Source organism: Bombyx mandarina, chromosome 11 (assembly GCF_030267445.1).
Source record: "Bombyx mandarina strain Sakado chromosome 11, ASM3026744v2".
In the NCBI taxonomy this organism is placed as follows: Eukaryota; Metazoa; Arthropoda; class Insecta; order Lepidoptera; family Bombycidae; genus Bombyx; species Bombyx mandarina.
The window spans coordinates 5,052,574-5,078,169 of record NC_143218.1 but is presented as its reverse complement, the minus strand read 5'-3'; the positions used below and the strand labels follow the sequence as shown (position 1 = coordinate 5,078,169).

General features: G+C 40.5%; 3 protein-coding genes and 1 long non-coding RNA gene across 8 annotated transcripts; 3 read left to right on the top strand and 1 right to left on the bottom strand.

The window, feature by feature from the left end:
• The first annotated feature begins 1,182 nt into the window (after nt 1-1,182).
• On the top strand, nt 1,183-8,244 carry Aduk (unc-51 like kinase 3 homolog Aduk). 2 transcript variants are annotated; one of them, XM_089730791.1, is made up of 13 exons: nt 1,183-1,371; nt 2,459-2,616; nt 3,516-3,600; nt 3,848-3,902; nt 4,656-4,743; nt 5,676-5,791; nt 5,893-5,990; nt 6,049-6,219; nt 6,676-6,833; nt 7,032-7,150; nt 7,395-7,507; nt 7,846-7,962; nt 8,158-8,244. In XM_089730791.1, exons 1-13 carry the CDS (start codon nt 1,285-1,287, stop codon nt 8,224-8,226), a joined length of 1,434 nt encoding a protein of 477 aa, XP_089586917.1. In that variant the 5' UTR covers nt 1,183-1,284; the 3' UTR covers nt 8,227-8,244. The 2 variants fall into 2 exon arrangements, with proteins under 2 accessions (XP_089586917.1, XP_028025633.2); XM_028169832.2 differs by having other exon boundaries at nt 1,184-1,371; nt 6,067-6,219.
• A 2,420-nt stretch (nt 8,245-10,664) lies between these two features.
• On the bottom strand, nt 10,665-19,574 carry LOC114239606 (uncharacterized). Of its 4 annotated transcripts, none has more exons than XR_016323737.1 (6): nt 19,115-19,540; nt 18,626-18,796; nt 18,057-18,240; nt 17,360-17,497; nt 14,088-16,295; nt 10,665-12,147 (listed from the first exon to the last, which is right to left on the bottom strand). XR_016323737.1 is itself a non-coding variant. In XM_028169896.2 (5 exons), exons 1-5 carry the CDS (start codon nt 19,334-19,336, stop codon nt 14,956-14,958), a joined length of 2,055 nt encoding a protein of 684 aa, XP_028025697.2. In that variant the 5' UTR covers nt 19,337-19,574; the 3' UTR covers nt 14,059-14,955. The 4 variants fall into 4 exon arrangements, 1 of the variants encoding a protein (XP_028025697.2); XR_016323739.1 differs by having other exon boundaries at nt 14,505-16,295; XR_016323738.1 differs by lacking the exon at nt 10,665-12,147 and adding an exon at nt 13,116-13,366.
• LOC149501953 (uncharacterized) lies at nt 10,813-13,053 on the top strand. Its single transcript, XR_016323740.1, has 3 exons — nt 10,813-10,872; nt 11,999-12,171; nt 12,706-13,053. It is a non-coding gene; the product is annotated as an uncharacterized LOC149501953 (long non-coding RNA).
• A 255-nt stretch (nt 19,575-19,829) lies between the features above and the next one.
• LOC114243942 (pseudouridylate synthase RPUSD1) lies at nt 19,830-24,053 on the top strand. The gene is made up of 5 exons (XM_028175599.2): nt 19,830-20,236; nt 20,664-20,901; nt 22,191-22,352; nt 22,874-22,991; nt 23,835-24,053. The coding sequence occupies exons 1-5, from the start codon at nt 20,093-20,095 to the stop codon at nt 24,037-24,039; spliced, it is 867 nt and encodes a 288-aa protein (XP_028031400.2). The 5' UTR covers nt 19,830-20,092; the 3' UTR covers nt 24,040-24,053.
• The last annotated feature ends 1,543 nt before the right edge of the window (nt 24,054-25,596 follow it).

Here is a 25,596-nt window from a genome sequence, read left to right as displayed (position 1 = left end):
ACTTTCGAAGTGGTTTAACACAAAAACAGTGTGTTGACCGGATGATTTCTGCATTTGGTGATGAAGCCCCATCCAAAACCACAATTTATCGCTGGTTTGCTGAGTTTCAACGTGGACGTGTCAAGCTCAGTGATGATCCCCGTCAAGGTCGTCCAAAAACTGCAGTCACCCAAGAAAACGTTGATGCTGTGCGTAAGCTGATTGAGGAAGATCGACATGTGACATACCGCGAAATTCAGGCAACTTTAGACATTGGCATGAGTCAAATACAAATAACCTTGCATGAACAATTAGGTGTAAAAAAGTTGTTTTCCCGATGGATACCGCATTCGCTCTGTGAAGAGCAAAAAGCGGCTCGCGTTACTTGGTGCGTCAGAACTCTGGAAAGATTCCACGCAGGATCCTCAAATGCTGTATACAACATTGTATCAGGTGACGAATCCTGGATATACGCGTACGAACCCGTAACAAAAAACCAGTCACGAGTTTGGGTGTTCGAAAATGAGTTAAAGCCAACAAAAATTGTTCGTTCACGGAGTGTTGCAAAAAAAATGGTGGCCACGTTTGTCTCCAAAACCGGCCATGTTACGACTATTCCTCTTGAGGGACAAAGAACGGTTAATGCAGAATGGTATGCTAGCATTTATTTGCCACAGGTCGTTTCTGAACTCCGTAAAGAGAACTGCAACCGCCGCATCATCCTCCATCACGACAATGCGAGTTCTCACACCGCGCACAGAACAAAAGAGTTTTTAGAGCAAGAAAACATAGAATTATTAGACCATCCGCCGTACAGCCCCGACCTAAGCCCTAATGATTTCTATACTTTCCCTAAAATAAAGAATAAATTGCATGGACAGAGATTTTCATCACCTGAAGAAGCTGTGGACGCCTACAAAACGGCCATTTTGGAGACCCCAACTTCCGAATGGAATGGTTGCTTCAATGATTGGTTCCATCGTATGGAAAAATGTGTCAAATTTCGCGGAGAATACTTCGAAAAGCAATAAATACATTTTTAAATAGTAATGTTGTGTCACTTCGTTAATTCCCGAAATTTTGAGTGCCGCCTAGGTATATAGTTCACTCTTGTTCAAGAGACAAATGACTTCGGTCCTCTTTTCAAAAACTATCATTGAATAGACTATGTTCCCTGTGCCTTCCGTTGTTAATGAAAAAACAAAGAAAAGTCATAACAAAAATGACATTACTTTATCAGCACAAAAGAGAAAATTGTGAAAATTGTTACAAAATGTGAATCCTATACGATTATTATAAGTGAAAATGGCTTTTCCGAAGATAGACGGCTACATAGTAACGGAAAAATTAGGATCAGGAAGCTATTCCACCGTTTTCAAAGCACATACAAAGGTATTGCAAGTAATCAACTTATTTTGATTTTTTTCCAATTAGGTACTTAGACATTAATAATTTGAATTTTACTAACAATTTACATGTAGTTATTACTATTTAAATGACTTTAGTAAAATAAAAAACAGAAATACTAGTTGGAAATAATTAAATTTACAACTTTGCAAAGAATACTATTGCAACCACAAAAAGTTTTTGTTTGTCGAAGGCATAATTATTGCTGAGCACAGACAAATGTTTGTATTAATTATTACGTCAGTTTAGTTCAATGTAAATAGAATGTGATAGTGGTAAAGTGTTGTATAATGTTCCAGTTGTAGAAATTACATGTCGCTGTTATAAAATAGATTAAATTTTTTATTTCAGAAATTCTTATTGGATTTTGTAAAATTTAAATCTTTAGAATAATCCTTACAAGTGCTTAAGTAGATGTACTACACTCGAGTGTAAGAGATCAGTTGGGATTCCCATTATTTCATTTTTATCATCACACGGCACTGCAGATTTCATCCTTATGAGTACAACTAAAATGACTTCTTTGGGATATACCATATGGATTTGGGATTAATTTTCATCCACAATGTGTATGTCCCATGAATTGGTCATGCAATGCTAACCACTCAAAATCAAATGAGCCCTAGGCTCACCTGTTTATCAAAACAATAAAATACTAACATAAACATTAGCTAAATCACATAAAGTCTGTTTTAATCTTCAGTACCAGAGCTCTTATTATATTGCACCTTTAGAAATGAAGTGGCTTAGTCCAAAATTCTTGTTTTTTTGGTAAACACCAAAAATGAAATAATAAAAAATGTAATGTCAATTTCAAGTTCAGTTTCAATTTTAATGCTTTATGCCTTTAATGCATTCTTTAAAGTTTAAAGTATGGGCTTGATTTAAAAGAGACGGAAAGTGTACTTTGTCCTTATGTGGGCTTAAATTTAAATTTAATTCTGAAATTATTAATTTTGAAAACTGATTCAATACCAGTTTAAAAGTCGTTCAAAGTATAAAACTCATTTTCTTAAAATGTTTCATCAAGCCAGTTGAATTCTAAAGGTGCGATATGTGGCATCAATTTCAGGTGGGTGCCCGTTCGACAGTGGCCATAAAATGCGTTGACAAGTCTCGCATAAAAAATTCGGGTTCAGCCATTGACAATCTCATTACGGAGATACGTCTACTGAAAACCCTCACGCATCCACACATTGTGCACATGAAGAGCTTTACATGGGACGATAAGTAAGTCACCATCCAATTCTAGATATTTTAAATGCATTCTGTTCTAGACAATATTCAGTGTTTTTATTTCAATTTATAAATTTAACTTTACAATAATAAAAAAGGAAAGGAAAATACAATTCACACATATGTACATCCATGTCTGTTACATGAGTATATTATATCGACGCTTGAAAGGCAAACGTGACTAAGCGACAATGCGTGAACTTTACAGTAGACTAATTTAAAGTTGAAATACCTGAAAACAAAATTTATTTTAACGAATCTAGCTGTAGTAGAATCTAGCTAGTAGCTGTAGGATTGAAATGATTTTAATAGACCTAAAAATATATTTTTTTTGCGCATCGAATATGGTTATTGCCTATCATTTATGTACAAAGCAGTTATTGTCGCTTAGTCATGTTTGCCTTTCAAGCGTCAATATATTTTAAAATTTAATAATACACATCGAACCTAACTCGCCTTAAAAAATCATGTATTACATATAATATTATACCAAGCTTATTGTAAGACTATCTTATATAATCAGTCATCCAATAAACACAGTATCAATAGCACGTTTCGTTATTGATCTATTCCTCCCTAGTAACAATAAGATTATGAGTTGCCCACACACGCACCCGCACGCACCCATACACCTACATATACACACTCACACGAACCCACACACGCACGCACCACACACACCCACACACACCCACACACTCACACACGCACCCCCACACACACACACGCACCCTCACACACACACACGCACCCCCCCACACACACACACACACACACACCCACCCACACGCACACACAAACAAACACACCCGGGCTCGCACAAACATTAATTAATTTGATATGACCCAATTGTATATGTCGTCTAATTCAGTTACCATCTAATATTGTTACAGAAATATTTACATAATCATGGAGTACTGCTGCGGCGGAGACCTTTCCAAGTACATACAGAAATACGGACGCGTTCCAGAACAAAGAGTAATGTACATTTCATTTGCTAACGCACGCGCAGTGCAGGTCATACCAGTGATAGAGGGTATTGTGAACCCGCCCGGGTGCGACGTACCCGTCCGCTGGTCTTGCCACGAATGAGTCATTGAGGCTACAATATTATGTCTCATGCAGCATCCACTTGAGACGTCTATGGGTTCAAAGCGCAAAAAATACTTTTGTTTGTAAATTTCTTTGTCAACTACCGTATTTAAAAATCAAATCTATTTTTTAGGTATTATATTTCCTGCAGCACTTGGCATCGGCGCTTAAATTCCTGAGGGAACAATGTAAGTTACCGACACCTCCCCTGTACAAACGACGGACTCCGAAGGCAATGTATGCGTTCCGTTTAAGAATACCACAATGTGGCCCCAGGCATCTGGTCGGGTGTTGGGTCCATAGATTTAGCGAAAAAACCAGCAACGTACTGCGAAGTCGTTGAAAGAGATTACGTTACATTGTGTGCTATATGAAACATTAACTTTTGAACAGAATTTCACAATTCGTTTTTTGTGTTTATACTTCGTTACAATGTTCAATTATCTTTATATATCAATCTGTCGTAGAACGTATAAAGTGCACACTACAAACTACAAACTACAAACTACAAACTGAGCAAAGTGTGGTAGTTTATGGCGCTGTTTTTAAAATCTTTCCCTTTGCTACTGTGGCGCCATCTTAACTGGCTCCCTTTCAACGGACACTTTACAATACATTGAGATGGTGCTCCTAACTTCTACCCCCCTTAAAGGGTAGGCTATAGAAAAATATTAATTGTACTACTCAAAGTAATAGTTCTATTTTTCCAACTGGCAAGGCTAAGGTATTAATAATAATAATACAACCAAACTTTTATTTTTATTTCATAAAAATTTTTAATTCAAAAGAAATGAAGTTAAGGCATAGGCTACCCTATTATGCAGAGTATTGCGTCGCGGTAACCGATATCGTACTGGTATTGTCGTTGGTATTAGGTTGCGTATTAAAATATTTTTTAATCGTGGTCTATTGTGAAAATAGTTAAATTTACTGCACTCCAGCCGTGGTCCACATGGACCTGAAGCCGCACAACCTGCTGCTGCACAAGGACTCCAACGGGAAGTACATACTGAAGGTGGCCGATTTTGGGTGAGTCCATTGCCGACAGATACAGGGTGTTTTTTCAAATATTCAATTTTTTTTTCTTTAAAAAGAAAAGCTTGGAATGTGTTCGTATTGGCGTATTTTTTATTGAAGTATATTTCACTTAATACGCGACATTTATCTTTGTAATTAAAGGTCCGGTTTATTTGGTATCAGCATCAACAGTTCGATGTTTATAATTGAACTTCAATTAAGTTTACTCCATTCAAATAACTGAAGACGTTTTGTTTGTTATGCTATTTTTCTACATTTGAAACTTTAAATGGCTCTCTTGTAAAGTTGCGAAATGTTGCTTAAATCAGATAGCCTTTCACCTCTCGACTAGTTAGCAACACGCCTGGCTGACAATCGGAAGAGGACGTGTACGGCACCACGACTCGCTCAGCGTTAAGTTGTTTATCGGCTCAAGGACAATATTACTGGTAGGACGTCTTGTGAGTCCGCACGGGTAGATACCACCACCCTAACTATTTCTGCCGTGAAACAGTAATGCATTTCGGTCTGAAGGGTGGGGCAGCCGTTGTAACTATACTGAGACCTTATAACTAATATCTCGAAGTTGTTGGCAGTGTTTACGTTAATGACGTCATTGCCTTTATGAGCACGTGCGAGAGGGAGACAGCGAATGATTTTCTATTCACCTTTAATACATTAATTGCCAGACGTAGGTAGGCAATGACTTGTTGTGGACATCTGCCAGCGACGGTCACCGTTTACGTGCTCGTGCTAATTACAACGGTGACTTTGCTAAGATTATTTGTACTGTCAGTCTGCTTAGAGTCAGGGTCAACCTAGATGCGCTTGTGTACAGATACAGAGGAAACTCGAGCTGGGGACCGTTGAAGAGTGACGTCTAGATGAGGAGGATATGGATAGGATTGTCTCACTGATGAAAAATGGGACGGTTTATTGTGCAGGTTCGCGCAATACATGAGCGAGGAGGGCGGGGGCTCGGTGCGGGGCTCGCCGCTGTACATGGCGCCCGAGGTGCTGCGGGGGGCGCACGACGCCCGCGCCGACCTCTGGAGTGTCGGTAAGTCGCCCCCCCAGCACGCGCGCGCTGTCCGGAGGGTGGGAGCGGGGGTACGGGGGGCGCACACCATCGTACCGCTTTTGTATATCTATGTTTTGCAGGTGTAATTCTGTACGAATGCCTATTCGGCAGGGCTCCGTACTCGTCCAATACCTTCAAGGAACTGATCGACAAGATAGAGAGGAGGGCTCCCATCGAGGTGGGCACTCTATCTCACTGTAAACCTCCTCTGTAATAATGATGACTCATAATATCAGATCCTATCTCTCATTCAGATACCACGTAATTCTTCGATATCGGAAGGCTGCAAGGATTTGCTGTTACGGCTCCTGCAGCACGACCCTGACGACCGGATCTCGTACGAAGAGTTCTTTAGCCACGAGTACCTCGACCTGGAGCATATGCCCAATAAAGAGAACTATGAACGAGTAAGTCTCTTACAACGATGGTCGAGAGTCTACAGCTGGGGGGTCCAGGTGGGGGCGGCCGGTAGGACAAGCGCCGCCATCCTCTCTGTACTTGAAGGATTGTCGACCTTCCGTCTCAAGATTGACGACTGTATTAAAGTTTTTTATACTTAATTACATACATAAACATCCTATAATACCTGTATGTACATAAAAATACACAGCATAGAGTAACCTTGATATAGAATAGAGTTTGAATATCAATGCGTATTGACACTATCGGCAGTATCACGCGACTCCTCACCGTCTCCCGGTGCTGTTGGAGGCCACTAGCCCACAGCAGCAGGCCGCTGGTAGACGCGCTCATGACGCAACTGCCCTGTAATGTTAGGCGTCCACCAAACCCTCGTGGCTCAACCGTGGCACCACCATGGTGACCGTCCGCTGACCCGCGTGACGGCCCCCGTGCTTTCCCAGGCGGTGTCCCTCATTAAGCGCGCCGTGGAGCTAGACGGCGCGGGTCGGCTGCAGGAAGCGTTCGAGGCCTACAGGGACAGCTTACGGTTCCTAGTGCCCGTCGTCCACTCCGAGACGGACGCGGTCCGCAGGGGCGCGCTCACAGCCAAACTGACCAGGTGCTTGGTATTCACATAAAAAATCGATAAAATATGTGTATAAAACAACTTGGATATCAGCTGACGGGGTCAACGACCTGTAGATTGTGTCAGCTGATTTTGATTCAACGTTGTTTTAGTTCAGAAACTTAGAGGGACGCGTGATAGCACCGTCTCGCTCTCTCTCTCTCTCTAAAGGCTGTTGTTACGTTGCTGTAGATACATGGAGCGCGCCGAAGAGCTGAAGTCAATGTTGCGCGGCGACAGCAGAGCGAACGCCGCGCGCGCCGCCGACGTGACGTCACACTGCTGCGGCGCCGCGCGACACGTGCAGCGAGGTGCGTGCGCCCGCGGGCACGGTGCGAGCGCGACTGGATCCAACGGGATGTCAATTCTAAATATTGAAATTATTTTGTGTAATTGGAAAGAGAGAGAGTAACCAAATAAAGTTGAGTGCGAGCGAGACAGTGAGAGTGCTAACGAGATGTAGATAGTATATACGATACACGTCATTTTGACACGTTCCATGAAGTCTTCGATCTTGCTTTTGAAGAAGGACATTAATTATCCGAACGATTGTAGGTGCGCCACTGCTTGCTAACGGCCCGGGGACGGACGCGGCGCCGGTGAGGGAGCTCCCGGGGGCGGGCGCGGAACCGGCGGAAGAGCCCCCGGAGGCAAGCGTCCCTTGTGAGGTGCGACCGAGTTAATGATACATCCAATGCGGTCCCGGGGGGCTGACCGCCGCGCACATTGAAGCTTCGTTTGGAGTAACACGCGGCCGCCAAGCGGGGACCGGGGGGACCGCAGGGGGACGCGACGGCCACAGATGGTAAACGCCACCACCAATAATCTTCCTATTTCTGCAGCGAAATAATTTTCTCCTGATTGGCCGTGGGGGAACCGTCCTACCTTCAGTACTTACAGTTTTCATGTCCATGGACTCTCGCATATCATTAATATACCATTACAAAGAATTACGTGTTAACAAAAGTGCCGCGGTCTCCGGTGATCACACGAGTACAATGCACAGGGCGGCCGCGACCCGGTGACGTCACCGACTGCGCGCCCGGCCGCGGGCTCCAGACTGCGGAGGCTGCTCACTTGGCAGGCCACTCCGCCGCTCCTGGACAATAACGACTCCAGCATTGTAAGAGATATGATTATCAGCGGTACATTAGATTGCGTTACATTACGTTACATTACATTACGTTACGTTACGTGACGTGACGTTACATTACATTAATTGGATACAAATCATTAGTTGATCCTATTGGAGCTGTACTGTGGTAGTTATTGCGCAGACTCTGAGCTTCAATGAGCTCCAGTGAATTCTTCTCCACAGACGGACGGCGATAAAAAGCACAAAGGGAAGCCAAACGACAACCCCACGGACGCGTGTAAAATTACTTAAATAAATAAAATAATTATATTCGTTTGTTTCATTTACATTTGTGTCTCTGATTAGCTCCAGTGGAGCATGCATGTGTGTGCACACAATTACGCAAATTATGATTTTGCGGGTTTGATTTTTATTGCACGATGTTATTCCTTCACCGTGGAAGTCAATCGTGAACATTTGTTGAGTACGTATTTCATTAGAACAAATGGTACCCGTCTGAGATTCGAACACCGGTGCATCGCTAAACACGAATGCACTGGACATTTTATCCCTTAGGCCTAATTTCTTAGGCGGAGCATGCACAATTTCCATTGACATGTCAATATCAATTAATATACAGTAGATCTTGAGGCACTCTTCTTCTGAGTCTTCTTGTAGTCATTTCGTATTAAATGCTTAGCTCATTTGTTATGGGCTTCCAATCTTACAGATTAGGCTTTAGCTCTATAGATTACTTTGATTTTTCATAAGAATAATGCATTATTTTCTTCGTACAAACGACATGTTTATAACGACAAACCCACAATTGGGCACTGTTGATTTTTTTTCTGGTGGCCCGTAGGCCTTTCCAGCTTCACCAGGACAGGTGGGCGAGCAAAGGCTCAGCCAGGAGGGGTGGGATTTGGTAACAACTGCCCGAGCGCCTCCGAAAGAGACCTAATAACTCAAGAGCAATTGCTTCGCGAATTAATCTACTACCGGATCGGAATCGCGACCCACTGAGAAGATCCGCCGAGAAACTCAGCGGGCTGATGCATGGGTTAAGTTGCACGTCGACCACTTTGTCGAGTTCGACGAATACGGTTACCGGGGTTCCTCAGCCTGCTCCTAGTGTTAGAGCTGAAGGTATCTAATGCAAGAGTTATTGGATCTGATGGATCCGTAAGGACGTGTCTAGGGCGACGACGGTGACTTGCTCCTGCGGCACTGTTGTCTGATGACTCGCGGCTACCGAAAACAATGAAACGTACGTAATGAAATGAGAATTTCATTTATTTCATTCATTTCCTATATTTGTATGGAACATTGTGTGCTTGGCAGTTGGCACATTTTTCTTGATTAGTCGTGCGCACATGGATATGTTACAAGCCAGATTTTTTACTTATAGTGCCTTTTTTTTAGCTTGTTATGTGCATTGTATGCCTAATGAAAAAATAATTTAAAAATATGTTTGACCGTTAGAAACTGTGTCGGGTCGGAGAAGCGTTTTAAGATCTCACCTCAAAACTGACTAGATTCGTTCTTACTTCGCTGAAGGATAGAGATAAGGAGCACTATTTTGTATAGGAGACGAGTAACGAGCCTGTAAACAAGCTATTGTTAGAAGACTCACCGAAATAGCGCTAGAATAATAATTTTTGCGCGGCATTTTTTTGTTTATAATTCTTTTTTTTTATTAAGCCCTGGCAAACGTTGATGATGTTAAAATAAAAATTTGACCAAAATTACCATTAGAATTTATTGCTAGAATTTTGAAGTCGCATTGCTTTTAAAATGTTCAGTTAATATCAGGGTCTTGCCGGCTGCAGCGGTTCTGCTCAGAAGGTCGCGCATAAGCAGATATGAAGAGAAGCTTATATTAAGTACATCGTAACTTGGCAGACTATATTTTTGTATTTATACTGATTATCGTAATAAAAATACAATGCAGTTTTGAACTTTATTTTATAAAAGTAATCAAATCAAAACTTTAAATCATAAAATAGTATATTTTAAATACAACCTCTTCTAAAATCAGCGCGTAAATTCTAGATCTGGCATGCAATAGATATTGCCGTCATCATGTTATTCTCCTTGATGTGAATTGCTTAAAATTAATTAAGCTTGTCTGAGCTTGTCTGTCAACTTTGAATGATTGGTTTTTGTGTGTTTTTTTTCTAGTAAAGGACTAGTAAAGTTGAATGAAAAATGAAAATGCAACGACATCAATTATAAAGTGAGTACAAAATAGTTTGTGAGTTCATTAAACAACTAATTCTTTGGAGGTTTTTTTATTTCGCTTGCCTCCATATCGGTATTGAAGTCAGTAGACATTCGGTCCTGTAATGTGTAAAATCAAAAATAAAAATAAAGATAAACAACATTTAAAAAATAAACAGCCTTCCGTCTAAAGGGATTTTTGCTTAAAGTTGTTATGAACATTTTTTGCGTGTATAGACAAACTAGTGAGCTAGTATATACAACGTGACCTGGAATTAAGGGGATATCGGAGCCCATAGGCACAATACGTCAGTACCTCCACCCATTTTGAGGCCTGCAATCTGTTGCCCACTGAGTTTCTCACCGGATCTTCTCAGTGGGTCCGGTGGTAGATTCTCCGAAGCAATGCTCTTGCTAGAACCAGTGTTAGCAACACTCCCGGTTTGAGCCCCGTGAGCACCTCACCTACACGTCAAGGAGAAGCTGAAATAGCCTGTCAAGGCTATCAGCATAGGTAGGAACAAAAAGGCATGTAATCTCCGTTATGCTTTAATAACTGCTCTACAGACCGGAACACATGCAACAAAATGAACAACATGGCGCTACTGACCAGTGCAGGGCCACAAAAGTACAAAACTTATTTTAAAACCGATTAGGTGCTGGAAAGCAAAGAAAAATTAATGCCACAGTTCGATTATTTCAGAGCCGCTCCTACCGTTCCCACAGCCACTGTTGATAGTAAGTAAATTAATTTTGACAACTTTCTACTAAATTGGTAGAATATAATCGATGCAACCTTATATAAAACTAAACATCTAAAATAAATTTAGAACTAATCTTGCCGTTCCTACGAAACTTCTAGAATAAAGTTTCATTCTTGGTGCTGCTTGGTGCTGCTGCAGGTTTCAGCAGCGTAAGTCGAGTAGCGTCTTTTCGAAGGCAAATATGCATAACGGCACTGCTGCCCACGCACGTCGACCGCGCCAAGTGTCAAATCTCTGAGGCTTTGAAACCATAATACACCGCACAGGGAAGTCGATGACAGTCAGATCGGAGGGTGGCCAGAATGATCCTGGAGCCGCACTAGTAGTGCAAGTTTTTTAACGTTCTTGATAGCGTAGAAGTTAACTCAAATTTGTATTGAGGTGGAGCGTTTGCTTACGTTTGCCGCTAGGGGCGCTGTTCCAACTGCATACTTTTACGCTGTCGAGAACGTTAAAAAACTCGCACGAAGCACACATTTTTAGATCTATTTTTAATGTCTATTAATTTGATAATATTGTATAGTTTTTATTAGTAAAAAACGTGTTTCGTGTTATACAGAAAAGTGAGTTTTATATTTTAGTTTTACATGAATTCATCCTAGATGTCAGCACTAGGCACCATTGTAGATTTCTTACAACAGTTTTATCTAGCAGTACGCATACCGCTACCGATGTTAAGCATTACACATCGATCTCTGTAAACATTTGAACAACGACCGACAAAGGTTACATAATAATATGTAGGCGGTGTGCCACAGAGACGACGCTCTACGAAGCCGAAATTAACCGACTGTCTCTTTCTTGAAGTCGATGTGCCACATTTATCGCCGGGCACTGTACCTATAGTGGAATAGTGCAAGCCCCTGAGCCCAAGCCCTGAGGCTCGTGCTGATTGTTCAGAGCTTTCATACCACGTTCCGAATCCTTGATAAAGCTATGACGATTAGAAAGTGCCTAATAAAAATTCAGTTGCGTGCTATGTGAATAGGGATTGCGTCCTCTTCCTGAAATTACCCGCTAATACAAAGTACTAAGTTAAACGCTCTTCCTTAATGATACGCAAACGGAAATAATAAGTCAGTTTGATATTCGGCGCGCAGGTCATCGACCCGACACGTCTGTATTGCGTCGGCGATCGCTTTGCAACTTTGACCTCCGTTCTTGCGGCGCCGGCGGAGCGCTCCGCGTGCTCGGCGCTGTGGCGGCAGTCGGCACTCTGACAGCTGTCATTGTTGTCACCGTGACGTTTCTGAAAGTGGAATACGTATCGAAGGTTTGTTTATCTATGGTTAGCTTAATTGAAAATTGACCGATTGAACGTGTCCGGGGTCTTCGAGTAGTGGCGCACCATCAAATGGTCACATTTAGAACATGTAATTGCGAAATTAACCCTCGCACTTGATTCACTGATCCTGAACTTACAATTGCAGTGTAGGGCGTGACTGACTAGCGGATTATAAAGCGGTAAGCCGAAACAATTACACCGCTACAGCATTACTTGAAACAAAGTCGTGGTTTTGTAAATTGGTAACATCATACGGAATGAATGCATTTATTTGAGTTTTCGTGTCAATCGTTAGTAAGTTTGCATTAGGGTCTGTTCTAACTCTTTCCATGGTAATACCGCAGACGAATTGAAGATACCACCGTGTGTAATTAACCAAGTAATTTTACATTCTGGTTTCAAAGACCTTGAATCTACACCATATTGTGACTAGTATCAATTGAGATCCATTGACTGTGATGAGAAAAAAGACCACTAGCGGCTATTTGACACATGACGTTTAATTTGACATTGTTTTTCTAGTGAAAATATGCAAGCAAGCAAATCAACGAGACAGAGTTCTCCCAGGGAACAGAACGAACGCATTTACGGCGAAAACACTTGTGTTGGAAGAAATCTCACCACAGTAGTGCTGTTGAGCATCAGCCTGGCGCTTATTATACTGATCGTCATACTCTCGCTGCTCATCATGAGCAAAGAGTATCGTTGGAGATCGGCATGATTTTATTTATAATTTCAATGTTGTGATAAAAAATTTTTTACGAAGCTTGTATTACTATTGTGAATGATGAAATTAAAAAATGTGTTGTTTGAGTTTGCTATTTAATAAAATAAAAAAAGATGGGTGGTGTCGTGGGACACCGGATAGGAACGCACGATCCGTATTATAAAAATATTAATTTTAAGTTCTATTCGAGGTATAAAGAAAATAATTATTCGGGTATACATTTTTTATTGTGATTATTTTATTGATAAAAATAAAAATAATCGCAAGGGTCAACCACTCCGCAGCGCAATGGAGCAGCCTCGCCCTGAGGGAACCGCCTGCATGATCACGGTATCCTCTATGCCAGGTAAGTATGATTTGGCAAGAGAAATACGAGAACGTCTATCTACTGTGTAACATCTCATCACCGCGATTCAGGATTACGCGGTATGATAGGATAGGATACCTTCGCCTTCCCTGTTGGAAAGTGTTGGTATTAAGACTAATAAACGACATTAATAGCGCTAGGAACCATAGATAACACACGGCTCACTGAATTTGGCGATGGTTTGCTTATTAGATATAAAATAATTAATAATTGGTAATTTAATTGTTTTTATGATCGAACAATCACCAATAGTCATCGAACAAACGATAATTGATCAAAATTAATTAATCTGAGCGATAAAAATAAAGATATCTAGTAAGGGAGGTCAACTTAAGGGTGATTATTTGTTTAATTAATTATAAATAAATAAAAGACGAACAAACAATTTTTACATTCGAGCATTAACGAACAAACGACGAACAAATAATTAAAATAAAATAAATAAATAAATCCGAAAATCAAAAAAAGGGGTGCCAAATTCAGTAAGCCATAATACACTTAAGGCGCGACAATCTGATCAAAGAGTATAATCACTACGTTTTTAAAACTGATATGAGCCCTACAGACGCCCACTGAATTTCTCGTCAGATCTTTTCAATGGGTCGCGATGGATCCGATGGTAGACTCAATGAAGCGCTGCTCTTTTTAGGATCAGTGTCACCAACTCTTTCAGGTTGAGCCCGTGAGCTGACCTACCGGTCCGGGCGTAGTTGGAATAGCCACTTAAGCTACCAACGATTAGTTAGAGGAAAAAAGGGCTTTTGATTCCCAATGAATGAAATTTCTGTTAAAAACATTTAATTTACTTACACTATTACATTTAAATGATTCCTTAATGTTAACAATGTAATTATATACAGGATAATTACATTCCTCAGTGAACATCTTCCTTCTTCATAACTCAGACTCTGAACATGTGAGCAGCAGTGCATCTCCCTCCCTTGCTCAGGTAACATCCTTAATGCACTAGAATCACTAGATGAGTGAATGAACTCACAGCCCTTAATTTTCATCATTATTATTGAGTCTTTTATAGTCCACCGTTGGACTGCGTAGGGCTGTAGAACTCCAAGGCAGGCCATGTGACCTGTTCCTACACTTCTCGTCTCGTTAAATGAAGTTGCCAACAGACATCAACATTAACAGTGTTTTTTTAAGATGCTATTCATTGGCCGTTGAAATGATTTAAGAATTATAAATTACATAGTTTACAACAAAAATATATACCTTGATGAGTGTATTTCGTATGTCGTATCACTCTTGTCAGAGGGGTCGTGGTCGTCATCCAGCATTATTGCTGTGGGCAGATATTATGCGCCTCACGAGCAATCGCCACTCCTCCTGGTTTGTGGTGAGCCTGGTACACTCATGCAAAGAGCCGCCAACTGCCGACTTGATCTGGTGGGTCCATCGCATCGGCACCCTTCCACTTGTGTACACTTCAGTGTACATATATACAAATTCAGAACAACACAGGTACTGTCGGTATGCACAGCAATTGCCCCCGTTCTGTGAAGGATCTTCCTTGTGTCGATACCTCTAAACAATTAATGTCCTATTTGCATGTCTGTATTAACATTCCACCGTCATATTACTAAACAACTACACATACAACAGCGCACCAAGTAATACACATCAAGTTAGCTTCAAAATTATAACTCAGACACAGCCCTATCGATCACACATCTTTCTTCTTTTTCTTCTTACTGACCCGTGTCATGTCATTGTATTTCAGAAGCTTTTTGTACATCTTCAATAGGACTTTAGCATCTTTCTTCATGTTGGCGGTAACCACAACATTATCTAAGGTCTCAGAGCTGAACTTGCCTGCAGTACTCTCTAGGTTATTGTATTGCTCGAGTGTTCCGTCTTCAATTTTGTTTTCAACTACTACATCTTCGGAGGGCTTGTCACACTCCTGTATTTTCTTCTTCAAATCAATATTCTTTTTCCTCAATGCGTTAAATATATTTGACATGGTCAAAACTTTTTTAACTTTAGCACTCTCTACGTATCTGTCTTTCCAAGACATTAGGAGTTGTTCTGATGCATCATTGTCCACATCGTTTTGATCCATTTCATCTATTCTAGCAGACAAAGCAGCTATTTCCTGGGCTGTCGGCTCCTTTGACAGCAAGCTGACTTCGCTGCAAGAATCATCAGACAGTTCTACTTCATCTATAATTTGTATTACATCGTTTGTGCTTTCATCGTCTGATATACAGACAGTTTCGTCTATAATTTTTTCAGAATCTTGTGTTTGTTTAACAACTTCAGTATTAGTGGATAATGAGTCTGTTTTCTCAGGGCTCCCGTAAACTAGATTGGGTTTCTCATTGAGCTGGGTACGTTCTGAATGTTGTTGATTCAAATCCACAATCTCAGGATTATTTTGGGTCACAGGTAAATCGTTAACTTCTATTACTCTGTCACCAGCAACATTTTCTACCGATTCACAAATTTCTGTATCATCCTTACAATTGTCAGTGACGATCTCACCGTCTTCTATTGATCCTTCTCCCTTGTCAGAAGATTCTGTGTCTGCATTCACGACACACTCACTTGTATTTACTAAAGCGTCCTCAGTAACTTTATCATTTTGTAATGCCGTGCCGTTGTTGGCTTCTTTGGTCATATCCTCCGAACTGTCACTATCAGTTTCACTGGCAACGCCGTGTTTCTTCTCTAGGTCCTGTAACAAGTCCATCTTCTCTGAATCCGACAGTTGCAATGTAATTTCATCATTGTCAATGTTATACGTTTGCTTGTCGCGTTTCTTCTTTTTCTTCTTCCGTTTCTCGGTTGTGGCAACACTTGTGCTCGCTGTACTGGCAACACTTTCGCTCTGAACAGAAGCCGTAATTTTGTTTCGTTTTAATTTGATTTTTCTCGTGTGCGTCTTCTGGGGTACTTTTATAATGAGGTCGTTGCATCGCTTCGTGACTACTGCTGACTCCTGGGGCGCGGGCGATTCGCCTATCGCCTCGACTGCTTCTTCTGGAGTGTTCTTTGCGAGTTCTGAAACAATAAATGGATTTAGAAAAGAAAGAAATGTATTTTTTACAAATGTAGTGAAATTTTGTATCTGTCTATAGTTCAGCGTGTGTTTTGCAGGAAAGGTACATGAGTGGCGGTAGGAGCATGTGTTTGAAGTGGTACCATGAAATGAAGCGTGGGGATTGGCTGCTCATAAGGCGATCCATTCAATTGCATTTCCTCGTACTAGAAGTCATGCTTAGATTCCAAACAACACCTTCTAATTTGAGGAGGTCCTAAGCCCTTGTTCACTTTAAATAATCACCTTCCTTATAGCACAATTACTAAACAGAAAATGTTATAAATGGAATAGTTATCAATGTTATCAAACTACTGGAAATATTTTATTGTGTGGCATTTAGAGTACAGCTTTGTAGAATTATGATGCACATTCTGTATTCTTAACAATTTTTTGTTTTATTGTGGTTTAGGTTTGAAGTTGTGCTTGACTCTGCATTACTACGGACAGATCTGTGGCCAGTACTCGATAACTCAGACATGGTTCTTTTAGTGCTAGACATTTTTATTGTATGTAATCTGTATATAATAATTCTACTGTACAGTATATCTCACTGAACTCCTAAACGGCTGGACCGATTTGATTTAATTTTTTGTATGCGTTTGGGTGGCGCCCTGGATGGTTTAGATTCACAAATAAGCCCGGGAGAGGTATCAAGGTTATTTATCTATACTGCAACTAAATGGCTAGATCAACTTTATTGAATTTTTGTGTATGCATTCATTGATTAATTTCATTCATTTTGTATATGCAGGACAACGTCTGTCAGGTCCGCTAGTGTTTAAATATACTTTGTTTCTTTGTTTCAAATAGAATTGAATTTCTTGCACATTGCTCTCAGTGGTAAAACTACATTCTGAATCGGTGTTGAGTAATTTTTTTTTGTTTACTCTTTTTACCTATTTATTTTTATATATTTATACCTATTCGCTGTTAGTCTAAGGGGCTATTCTAGCTTCTTGCGGATGGGAGCCAAAACCCATTTAAACACCAACCAGAATAAAACAATGTGATTTTTTAATTGAACCTGGATGTTTCTGTAGCTCTTGGATATCCGGCTTCTCATCCTCGCTACTGATGACTAACACTTCTGGAGGCTCCTCTTTAATTTCGACTTCGTTGTCTGATGAGTTGCACACCGTTTGAGATGTTTCCACATGTTCCACTGGAAAATATATTTGAAACATTGAATTATTGTGGCCCGTATAAAAACTTTTAATAATGGTCAAAGTAAAAACAAAAGAATGTTGTATGAGTAAATAGTTAACAAAATTAACTGAAGTTATTTAGTTAAATTTACAAAAGGGTAATAAGTTAAAGACAGCACAAACTAGGTGGTACGATGATTCCCAAGCAGTGGCTGGCAAGAGATGGATGAGGAGAGCCGAAGACCGGGTTCAGTGGTGTGGATTTGGAGAGGCCTATGTCCAACACTGGAATATCGAGGGACGAAAAGCTATTTGGTTTAAGCAACATTTCCCTTAATATGTGACATTTATCTTTGTAATTAAAGGTGCATTTAATTAAGATTACTCCATTCCAATAACTGAAGTTTTTTTTTTGGTTTTGATATTTTTATCACATTTAAACTTCAAGTGGCTCTCCTGTAATGTTGCAAAAATATTGCTTAAACCAAACAGGCTTTTACCCCTCGATATGATATCCAACCCCCATGCCATGTTATTCAATAGGGTAGTTGAAGTAAGAGCAATTAAAGTACTGACTTGTCTCCCGTTCTTGCTGCAGCTGCGCCCGGATAGCCCTGGCTCGCGCCTGTAACTCCAGCAGCTCCAACACAGTGAGTCCCGCTCTAGAGGCTGCAGACTGCTCCACATCCTCACTCTTCTTACCTTTATGTTTCTTTCTATCTTTCAACCTCAATTTTGAATTCTTTCTATGATGTTTGTGCTTAAAAGAAAACCAAACACTACATCAGTACAATATATTTGAGGGAGAAGAAAGCAGAAAAAAAAATTGGTGTACATTTTTTTTGAATTTTTTTTTTTTACTTTAGTCATGGCAGCCTACGGAATCCCATAGACAGATACAAATGATCTTAATGAGATGTGTGATGTAAAAGACTTAAAATATTTTCAGAAATTACTAGCACAGTGAAGGATAACATCTTGTAATCAAAATCAACCACTTTTATAATTTGAGTAATAACTGGTAGTAAGGTCTTGTTATCCTCCAAGGGTAGGTTCCTTACCACCCTGCTGCTGTAAACTAGTCTTGCATTTCGGTTTGAATGGTGGGGCAGCCTTTGTATTGCAAAACAGCATATTTAAATTACCTTTTTTTTCTTATGTTGATCTTCATTCAGTATCTCCTCATCTGAAGATATGCTGTCCAGAGATATGGTCTCAAGCTGTGGTGATGGAGACCTGCTGGAGGACTCCGTATCGGATGGAGGCTCTGCTCCATCCAAGATGGCTAATAGGCGTTTCGAACTGATTCCTAAAAGCTGTAAATATATTTTAAAATTGGCAAATATGGGCACAAAATTCATTTTAGCCAAGCGCGACTAGGCAATCCTGCATCTGAACCAGTGGATTGCATAAAACACTGTTTAAAAAAATTGAAGGATAATTTATTCTATAAAATTTCTGACTTTGCGCCACAATTAAGGTGGCATTTACGCAGTGATATCCAACGAGCCTCATGAGAGCTTGCCACCAGAAGTTGGGTTCGCATGCCCAAGTAACGACAAGTAACGACGACCCAATAAATACCAACTATTTACAAGTTCTAACATTAAGCAAAGTGCTAGTCACAATGGTACCTCCTCAGTGCAGAGCTCCTGTAAATCGTCAATAGATACGTTTCTGACACAATCCGGAGCCATTGCCTTTAATTCTTTCGGTTTTAAGACGCTGAAAATCTGATGCATCAGTTCCACTCTATCGTGAATATAATACGCCAAGTCGTGTTCTTGTTGTATTCGAGTGGACGTGGAGGGCTCGGGATCTTCCGTTTTTATGTTACGTTTCCTCATTCTACTCATTTTAACTTATTGTTTGTTGTTTTTATTTGTCGCTCTTAAAAAAAGATTTAGTCAACTGAAGATACTAATTTGATTATATTGTTATAATTTTAAAATGCAAAGGCGCCTATTGAGCTAAGTGTATAATCTATGCCTATTGAGTACTAAAAATAGCTTAAAAATACGGTTTACTTATATTTGGTCGAGTTAGAGCATGAAGTGTCAAAATATGACATATTTTAAAGTGCGTTCGTCTCATAGACCTAGGTTTCCAATGAAATAGGAGGTCTATGTAGGTTTCATACTTCAGTGGTTCGTCTCATCTTGTAAATTCATTTCAAAATGTGCATAAACGGTATAGTATTTGTGTGTAAATTAACAGTACATAGTAGGAGTACGTAAATGTATTTTTCATAGGTTTTATACATTTTAACAACTAAAACTCTTTTTACCACCAAATAGTATTTTGAGCAAAGTGACGTAAACAAATTCTTTTGTTCCTTCTGTCAGTTGGTGTCTTAAATTTTGATGTGTACTTTTATTATGTGAATAAAAATAATAAAAATACGATATCCAGTGGACAAAATGCCATTGGAGGAAGTGATCTGCGTTTATTTGGACCGTGCTTTGCAGACCACAATTCAATTATTCCTATCGCATTATTGTCCACGGATATCCAACTATTTACTTCAAGTGCCGTCTCTAAGAAAATTAAATACAATAAAACTCAGATGTTTTTCGCTTCTGGATAAATAAATTAGAGAAAAATCATCAAAAATGAACGCACCTAATTTCAATTTTCGCGGGTTCAGAATGTCAACAAAGAACATGGCTGTAGAAATTCTATTTGAAAACTCTGATTATTTAATCGTGAACAAGCCTTATGACATGTATATCAATTCTGATGACGAAAACGAAAAGGTAAATTTGTTATTAATCTAATTCTGTTATGAATTTAAGTAATACTAAAAGTTTGGTTATGATAAAGATGCTTAGCCATAATTGCCTAAAAACAATAGGATGTCATCTCATACAGCCAAGCCAATGGCTACTTTAATCTCTAATAATAATTTCTAATAAATAATCTTAATCTTTAATCTTATAACATAAATCAATTTTTTTTTCCAGTTAGACACCGAAATAGATAAAAAAGTCATTAATCAGCATCCAAGTCTGAGTGCCTTGTCCTTTCGTATCAATGGTATATATATAATTGATAATTGTATGCATTCAACACTGACAATATATACACTTACTGACATATAATATGACATAGTTTATGCCGCCCATATTCATTGATAAACTAATTATTTTCTTTAAAGTTAAGAGAAACGAGTTGGTATTTCAGAACACAGTGGCTTACCAAATAGCGCGTTGCGATTCTCATCTGTCAACGTCATCGCAACCTTTACATTTCGTCCAACGATTGGACTACGCCACGAGCGGCGTGCTCTGCATGGCCAAGAGTCGGCCAGCTGCGGCCAGCGCTGGCAAAGCGTTCGAAAAGAGATTGACCAGGAAATACTACCTGGCGATCGTCCGCGGACATGTTGGCTTTGAGCTGGCCGATGTTGATTATGGCGTTGGTAAGTTTATGGTGTTTTTAGCGACCATTAAATATTCTTCAAGTCACATTTTGTTAGTACTGGGCCAATCTTGCGTCATGTAACATAATATTGTAGTTTCGTTGCAGTGAAAATTAAATGATACCACCAATTAACTACAATTTTATATTTAATGAAACAGCGATCAAATACAGATGTTAATAGTGGAAGACCCTAGCGTATGTCTGTCTCGAACTCAACCGAATGAAAGCATTTTGCGAGTACTGTCGAATATTATAGTACGATGCTCCAGCGCAGGGCCGCACTCGGGCTCGCCACAATATGAGAAATCATTAGATTGAAATTGACAAAAAATTGCATTTAAAAATAACATGATGGATCATGGGAGTCCCGTTTGGAAAGAGCTGTCTTTTTATCAAAAGGATATCCTTGTTAAAAAACTTCCATTAAACATGATAGGAAAGCCGCGGGTATCAGTTAGTGAATATTAAATTATATAAAAAAAAATGTTATTGTTAAATAAACCCAATAAAAGCATCAAGGCACCCCTGCTTTTACTTAGTTTGCTTAGTTTAGAGATGGGCAGTTAATGATCTCATGATCGACCAGGTGTTAAGTGGTTATTGGACGTCACAACTCAAACGCCGCCACCCACCTTGAGACTTGCTGTCTCAAACGTCTAGTACGAGTAGATACGAGGAGATACCCATAGATACTCCCGATGCCATGATATTTTGGATGGTGACACTTTCAATTATTATTTATTATTGCAGTGTAGCTAATAATAATTTTACTCGTTAAAAAGATTCTTACGACTCCAAAGTCTATGTTTAATAAACTAACTATGTTCCGCTTAAGATCCATACAAGGGTATGATCACTCACCTTCCAGATTCATCATCAGACTATATTATTGTTTTATTGGCGTGATAACGTCTTATAACTCGATGAACACCGGCTGCACGCACATAAAAATGTCACGTTCCGCCTGAGCCTGAGTGTGCCAGCGAGAGCGCCAAGCGTTGACTTGTGACACATTTATCTCTCTGCTCGCGTGACGTAAGAGGTAGCAGTTCGAATAGTTCTGCTACTGACGTTATCACGTAACACTATCGTCCGTAATCCGGCTATACAGACAACGAATAATTTTTTTAATCCACTTATCGTGAAAATGAAAACCCAAGTTAAACAAGCTGCAAGACCACAAGATACTTCCGTTTTTTCTCTGGGCAAAGAAACGTATCAATCGTTTTTTTTTTTTTTATAAAGGATGCATACCTATTTTCATCATAAAAATTATCGCATTGACAGGCGCAGACCCTGAAACCCTGCACTCGAATCACAAGATGCTGGCGCGAACATCTTCATCTCAGACGATACAAGTTCGCAGCGCTCAGACCAGGATGCTACTCTTGGAGACGGGCTGGTACCAGCGGAGTCCTGTGTCTGTACTCCTACTGAAGCCTATAACTGGTTTGTCTCTGGGGTCTCTCAAAAAGCTGGGTAAACTAGTCGCAATGGCTATAAGAAGTTCGTCTATGTGAATTTTACATTTACCCAGTCCCCTAGCCATTGGAGTAGAGTTCATCCGTACTACCTCGAGCCACTGCGTTCATCTACAGTGCGTTTCCAGATATGTTTTTGCCACCTACCATCCGGCTTTTAAATTAATTTCCTGGTATACACAATGGTAAGCAGCGGCTTGGCTCTACCCCTGGCATTGCTGATGTCAATGAGCGACGGCAACTACTCACCTTTGGGTAGTATGCTCGTCTGCCTACAGGATATTGCTTAACATTACAGTATTGTGCCTCCGACCGTAGTAGTATGTATCAACACAGCAGAGTACGGCTTGGTGTTGACTATGCCATCAACCCTAAAATGAAATTCCTAATCCTCTTCATAAACTTCATATAGTGATTGACTTGTATGACAAGCTATACCTACATTATGGGATTTCGCGCTAATTTCCACTGTTTGGTGTTTGTGGAAAGGTCGTCGCCATCAGCTGAGGGTCCACTGTAACGCAATAGGCCACACTATACTGGGCGATTACACTTACAGCGACAGGTCGGACTGTTCTCCACACCGCATGTTTCTCCACGCTTCCAGGTAATCCCACAAGACATGATTCTTGGAAGAGCTTAGCATTTTTTTAGTGTAAGGTTCCAAGAAGAGGAAACTTGGTAAAATTGTTCTGGCCGCATAATAATGGTTGGAGTCCGGTCAAATTCTGTTGGGGCAACATATTTGGTATAGTGGCTCTGCGGTCCGGGTAGCATTTTTGTCTCCACCACGAGGAATCTCAATTCGTCCCCTTACTCCATTACTACATGACTTCGAGATCTTTTTAACATAATTTCGCTAGTGATGTATCGGCCAAAATTAATAGACGTATTCTGAGCCCCGCAGGGTCATCTTTCATCCTTTTGTAGTGTGCAACACTGACACACCAAGTCGCACTCGGGCGTCATCGGGCGCGATCGGGATTCCCGAAGGCGCAAGTGTCACCTGACGTCACAGTAACAATATATTCGCGTGCCGATTTAAGTACAACATAAAATCGAAATTTTAGTATAATTTGTATCGTCTAGTCACAGTCTAGTGCCTAGCATCGTTTTCTCCTTTTTGTTTATATTTAATATTGTACTTATACACCTAAAACATTATGCGGTCGTCGTCCTCATCGAACCTGTCGCTTGCGACGAAGGGCTCGACTCAAACCGGAGGTGTTGCTAACACTAGCCCTAGCAAGAGCAGTGCTTCGCAGAATCTACTACCGGATCCGGAAACGCGATCCACTGAGAATATCCTGCGAGAAACTCAATGGGCTGTGTCTGTGGGTTAAACGCTTGTCAAAAAAGTCAGTTATTGATGAAAGAAATACTGTTTAGAGATGAAACATAGAATAAGGTTTCGGTTGACGCCTATTTACTAGTCCGTATTGCCTTGCAGGCTAGTTTTACCGGTCGACAAGGAAGTTATCGACGTTCAAACGAAAACCCCTTACTTTTCCGATGAAGGCTTCCTCCAGCACTGGAGGTCTGATCGTGTAGCGTACCCTTACAAAACCAAAGGCGACTTCAATGATGTATGTGACGTGATCGATAAGTCATATGTGCTGGGCGTCAACTATAAAATGTATAATTGCACCAATTAAATTATTTCTATCTTTGATGTTTCTCATTTACGATTCTGAGGCCTCCATAAGAAATCTACCGGTACTGAATTTAGATCGTTGTGGAGGTCAACATTCCTGACGTACCACGGTGCTCCGACGGCTATCCTGCAGAAACGGGATTGGGTTACCTGGAGAGAGTTAATGTGTGTACTGGCCGCGTGAGCGAACACTACACTTGCATAGATCATGACGGAACATATGCAAGTTTTGTAGAGTGCCACCTTGTTATTAAGGGACAATTTACTTCGCTTGCAGATCATAGGGTAGAGTCGACATTTTTTTTCCTACTTATTCTGATAGCCTTGAGATGCTATAAAGCCTCGTACGGCGTTCCAAAGAATGCATTCCCAAGCTACGCGTATAAAAAGGTACGCGTACCCGTTTATAAAGCGTCACGAGTCAACTACGCGTACAGTAGTACAACAGTGCGAACCGAAAGAACCCAGTGCACGTGCGACCCTTGTGTAATGCTGACGAAGAGAATGGCTACGGCGTTTGCCGCGTTTTTAAAGAAAAAGAAGAAACCGCGATACTTCATTTTTGTTGAAATATTTCTCCATGCATCTTTACGTAATGATGTATTTCTTTAATCAAACGATTTCGTATTCTATAATAATGATTTTGATTCATATAACTGAATTGTTTTATAGAGATTTCATTATTGAAACACGGGAACGCATATCTTGCCATTGTGCCGTCCAAATAAAGCATGACAGCTTCTTTGACTCGCGACTAAATACCGACTGCGAATGGATTGCCGCGAGCCTGGCTCGCGGGGTACGCTTACAGGGAATGTACACGCATAGCAACACGTCCGGATTGTGCGTTCCAGGATATGCGTAACCAAGCTACGCGTACCCTGGAACGCAAAGTCCGTACGAGGCTTTACAGCTGTAGCTTGTAGGTGAGCTCACGGGGCTTTCAGTGGGCTGTGTCTATGAGTTAATTTACTCATCGAGCCCTTCGTTGCAATCGACGGGTCCGGCGAGGGCGGTGACAGGTGCTTGAAGTACCCAGAAGCACCATTAATGGATCGGGAGGATCCGTAATGACGTGTTTAGAGCGACGTTGACTGTTTACTATTCGGTCCACAAGATCGGGTATGTAATTTCCGGCGGCCACGACAAGAGGATTTTCATGTCGTACCGCTTTTTCAAAGTGGCGCAATGATGCCGTCTGTAAATATTTACTGAGCAGTCGGCCGAGTAGGAACGCGGCTCGATCACGTACTGACTTAATGTGGATCTGAATGTCATCCCCTTGTCGAGAGTGATGCCTAAATACTTAGCCTTCGAAGCCCACGGTATGGGCTTGTCAAAGATTTATAAGGGAGGAATGTGTTGGACGGTTAAATTTGAGGGGATTGGGTTCTGTAGGTGATGAGGGACTATTTAAAAACACACTGCTTCATTATAATTATATTGCATATAGCTTGAACACTTTTACACCATTTTAAAATTATGATCTTTATATTGTTTATAAAACTATTACATGTTTCTCTTGCCGTGTCTAGATGAGAAGTTCTGACTTTTTCTT

Bases quoted from the DNA above. Each gene is read 5' to 3' on its own strand.
- Aduk (XM_089730791.1), top strand. From the start codon at position 1,285: ATGGCTTTTCCGAAGATAGACGGCTACATAGTAACGGAAAAATTAGGA. The intron at 3,903-4,655 runs GTAAGTTACCGA...ACTGCACTCCAG, and splicing joins TAAATTCCTGAGGGAACAAT to CCGTGGTCCACATGGACCTG. The intron at 6,220-6,675 runs GTAAGTCTCTTA...GTGCTTTCCCAG, and splicing joins ATAAAGAGAACTATGAACGA to GCGGTGTCCCTCATTAAGCG.
- LOC114243942 (XM_028175599.2), top strand. From the start codon at position 20,093: ATGAACGCACCTAATTTCAATTTTCGCGGGTTCAGAATGTCAACAAAG. The intron at 22,353-22,873 runs GTTTGTCTCTGG...GTTTGTGGAAAG, and splicing joins CCTACTGAAGCCTATAACTG to GTCGTCGCCATCAGCTGAGG. The intron at 22,992-23,834 runs GTAATCCCACAA...ATTGCCTTGCAG, and splicing joins ATGTTTCTCCACGCTTCCAG to GCTAGTTTTACCGGTCGACA.
- LOC114239606 (XM_028169896.2), bottom strand. From the start codon at position 19,336: ATGAGTAGAATGAGGAAACGTAACATAAAAACGGAAGATCCCGAGCCC. The intron at 18,797-19,114 runs GTACCATTGTGA...ATATATTTACAG, and splicing joins AGGAGCTCTGCACTGAGGAG to CTTTTAGGAATCAGTTCGAA. The intron at 18,241-18,625 runs GTAATTTAAATA...TTTTCTTTTAAG, and splicing joins ATCAACATAAGAAAAAAAAG to CACAAACATCATAGAAAGAA.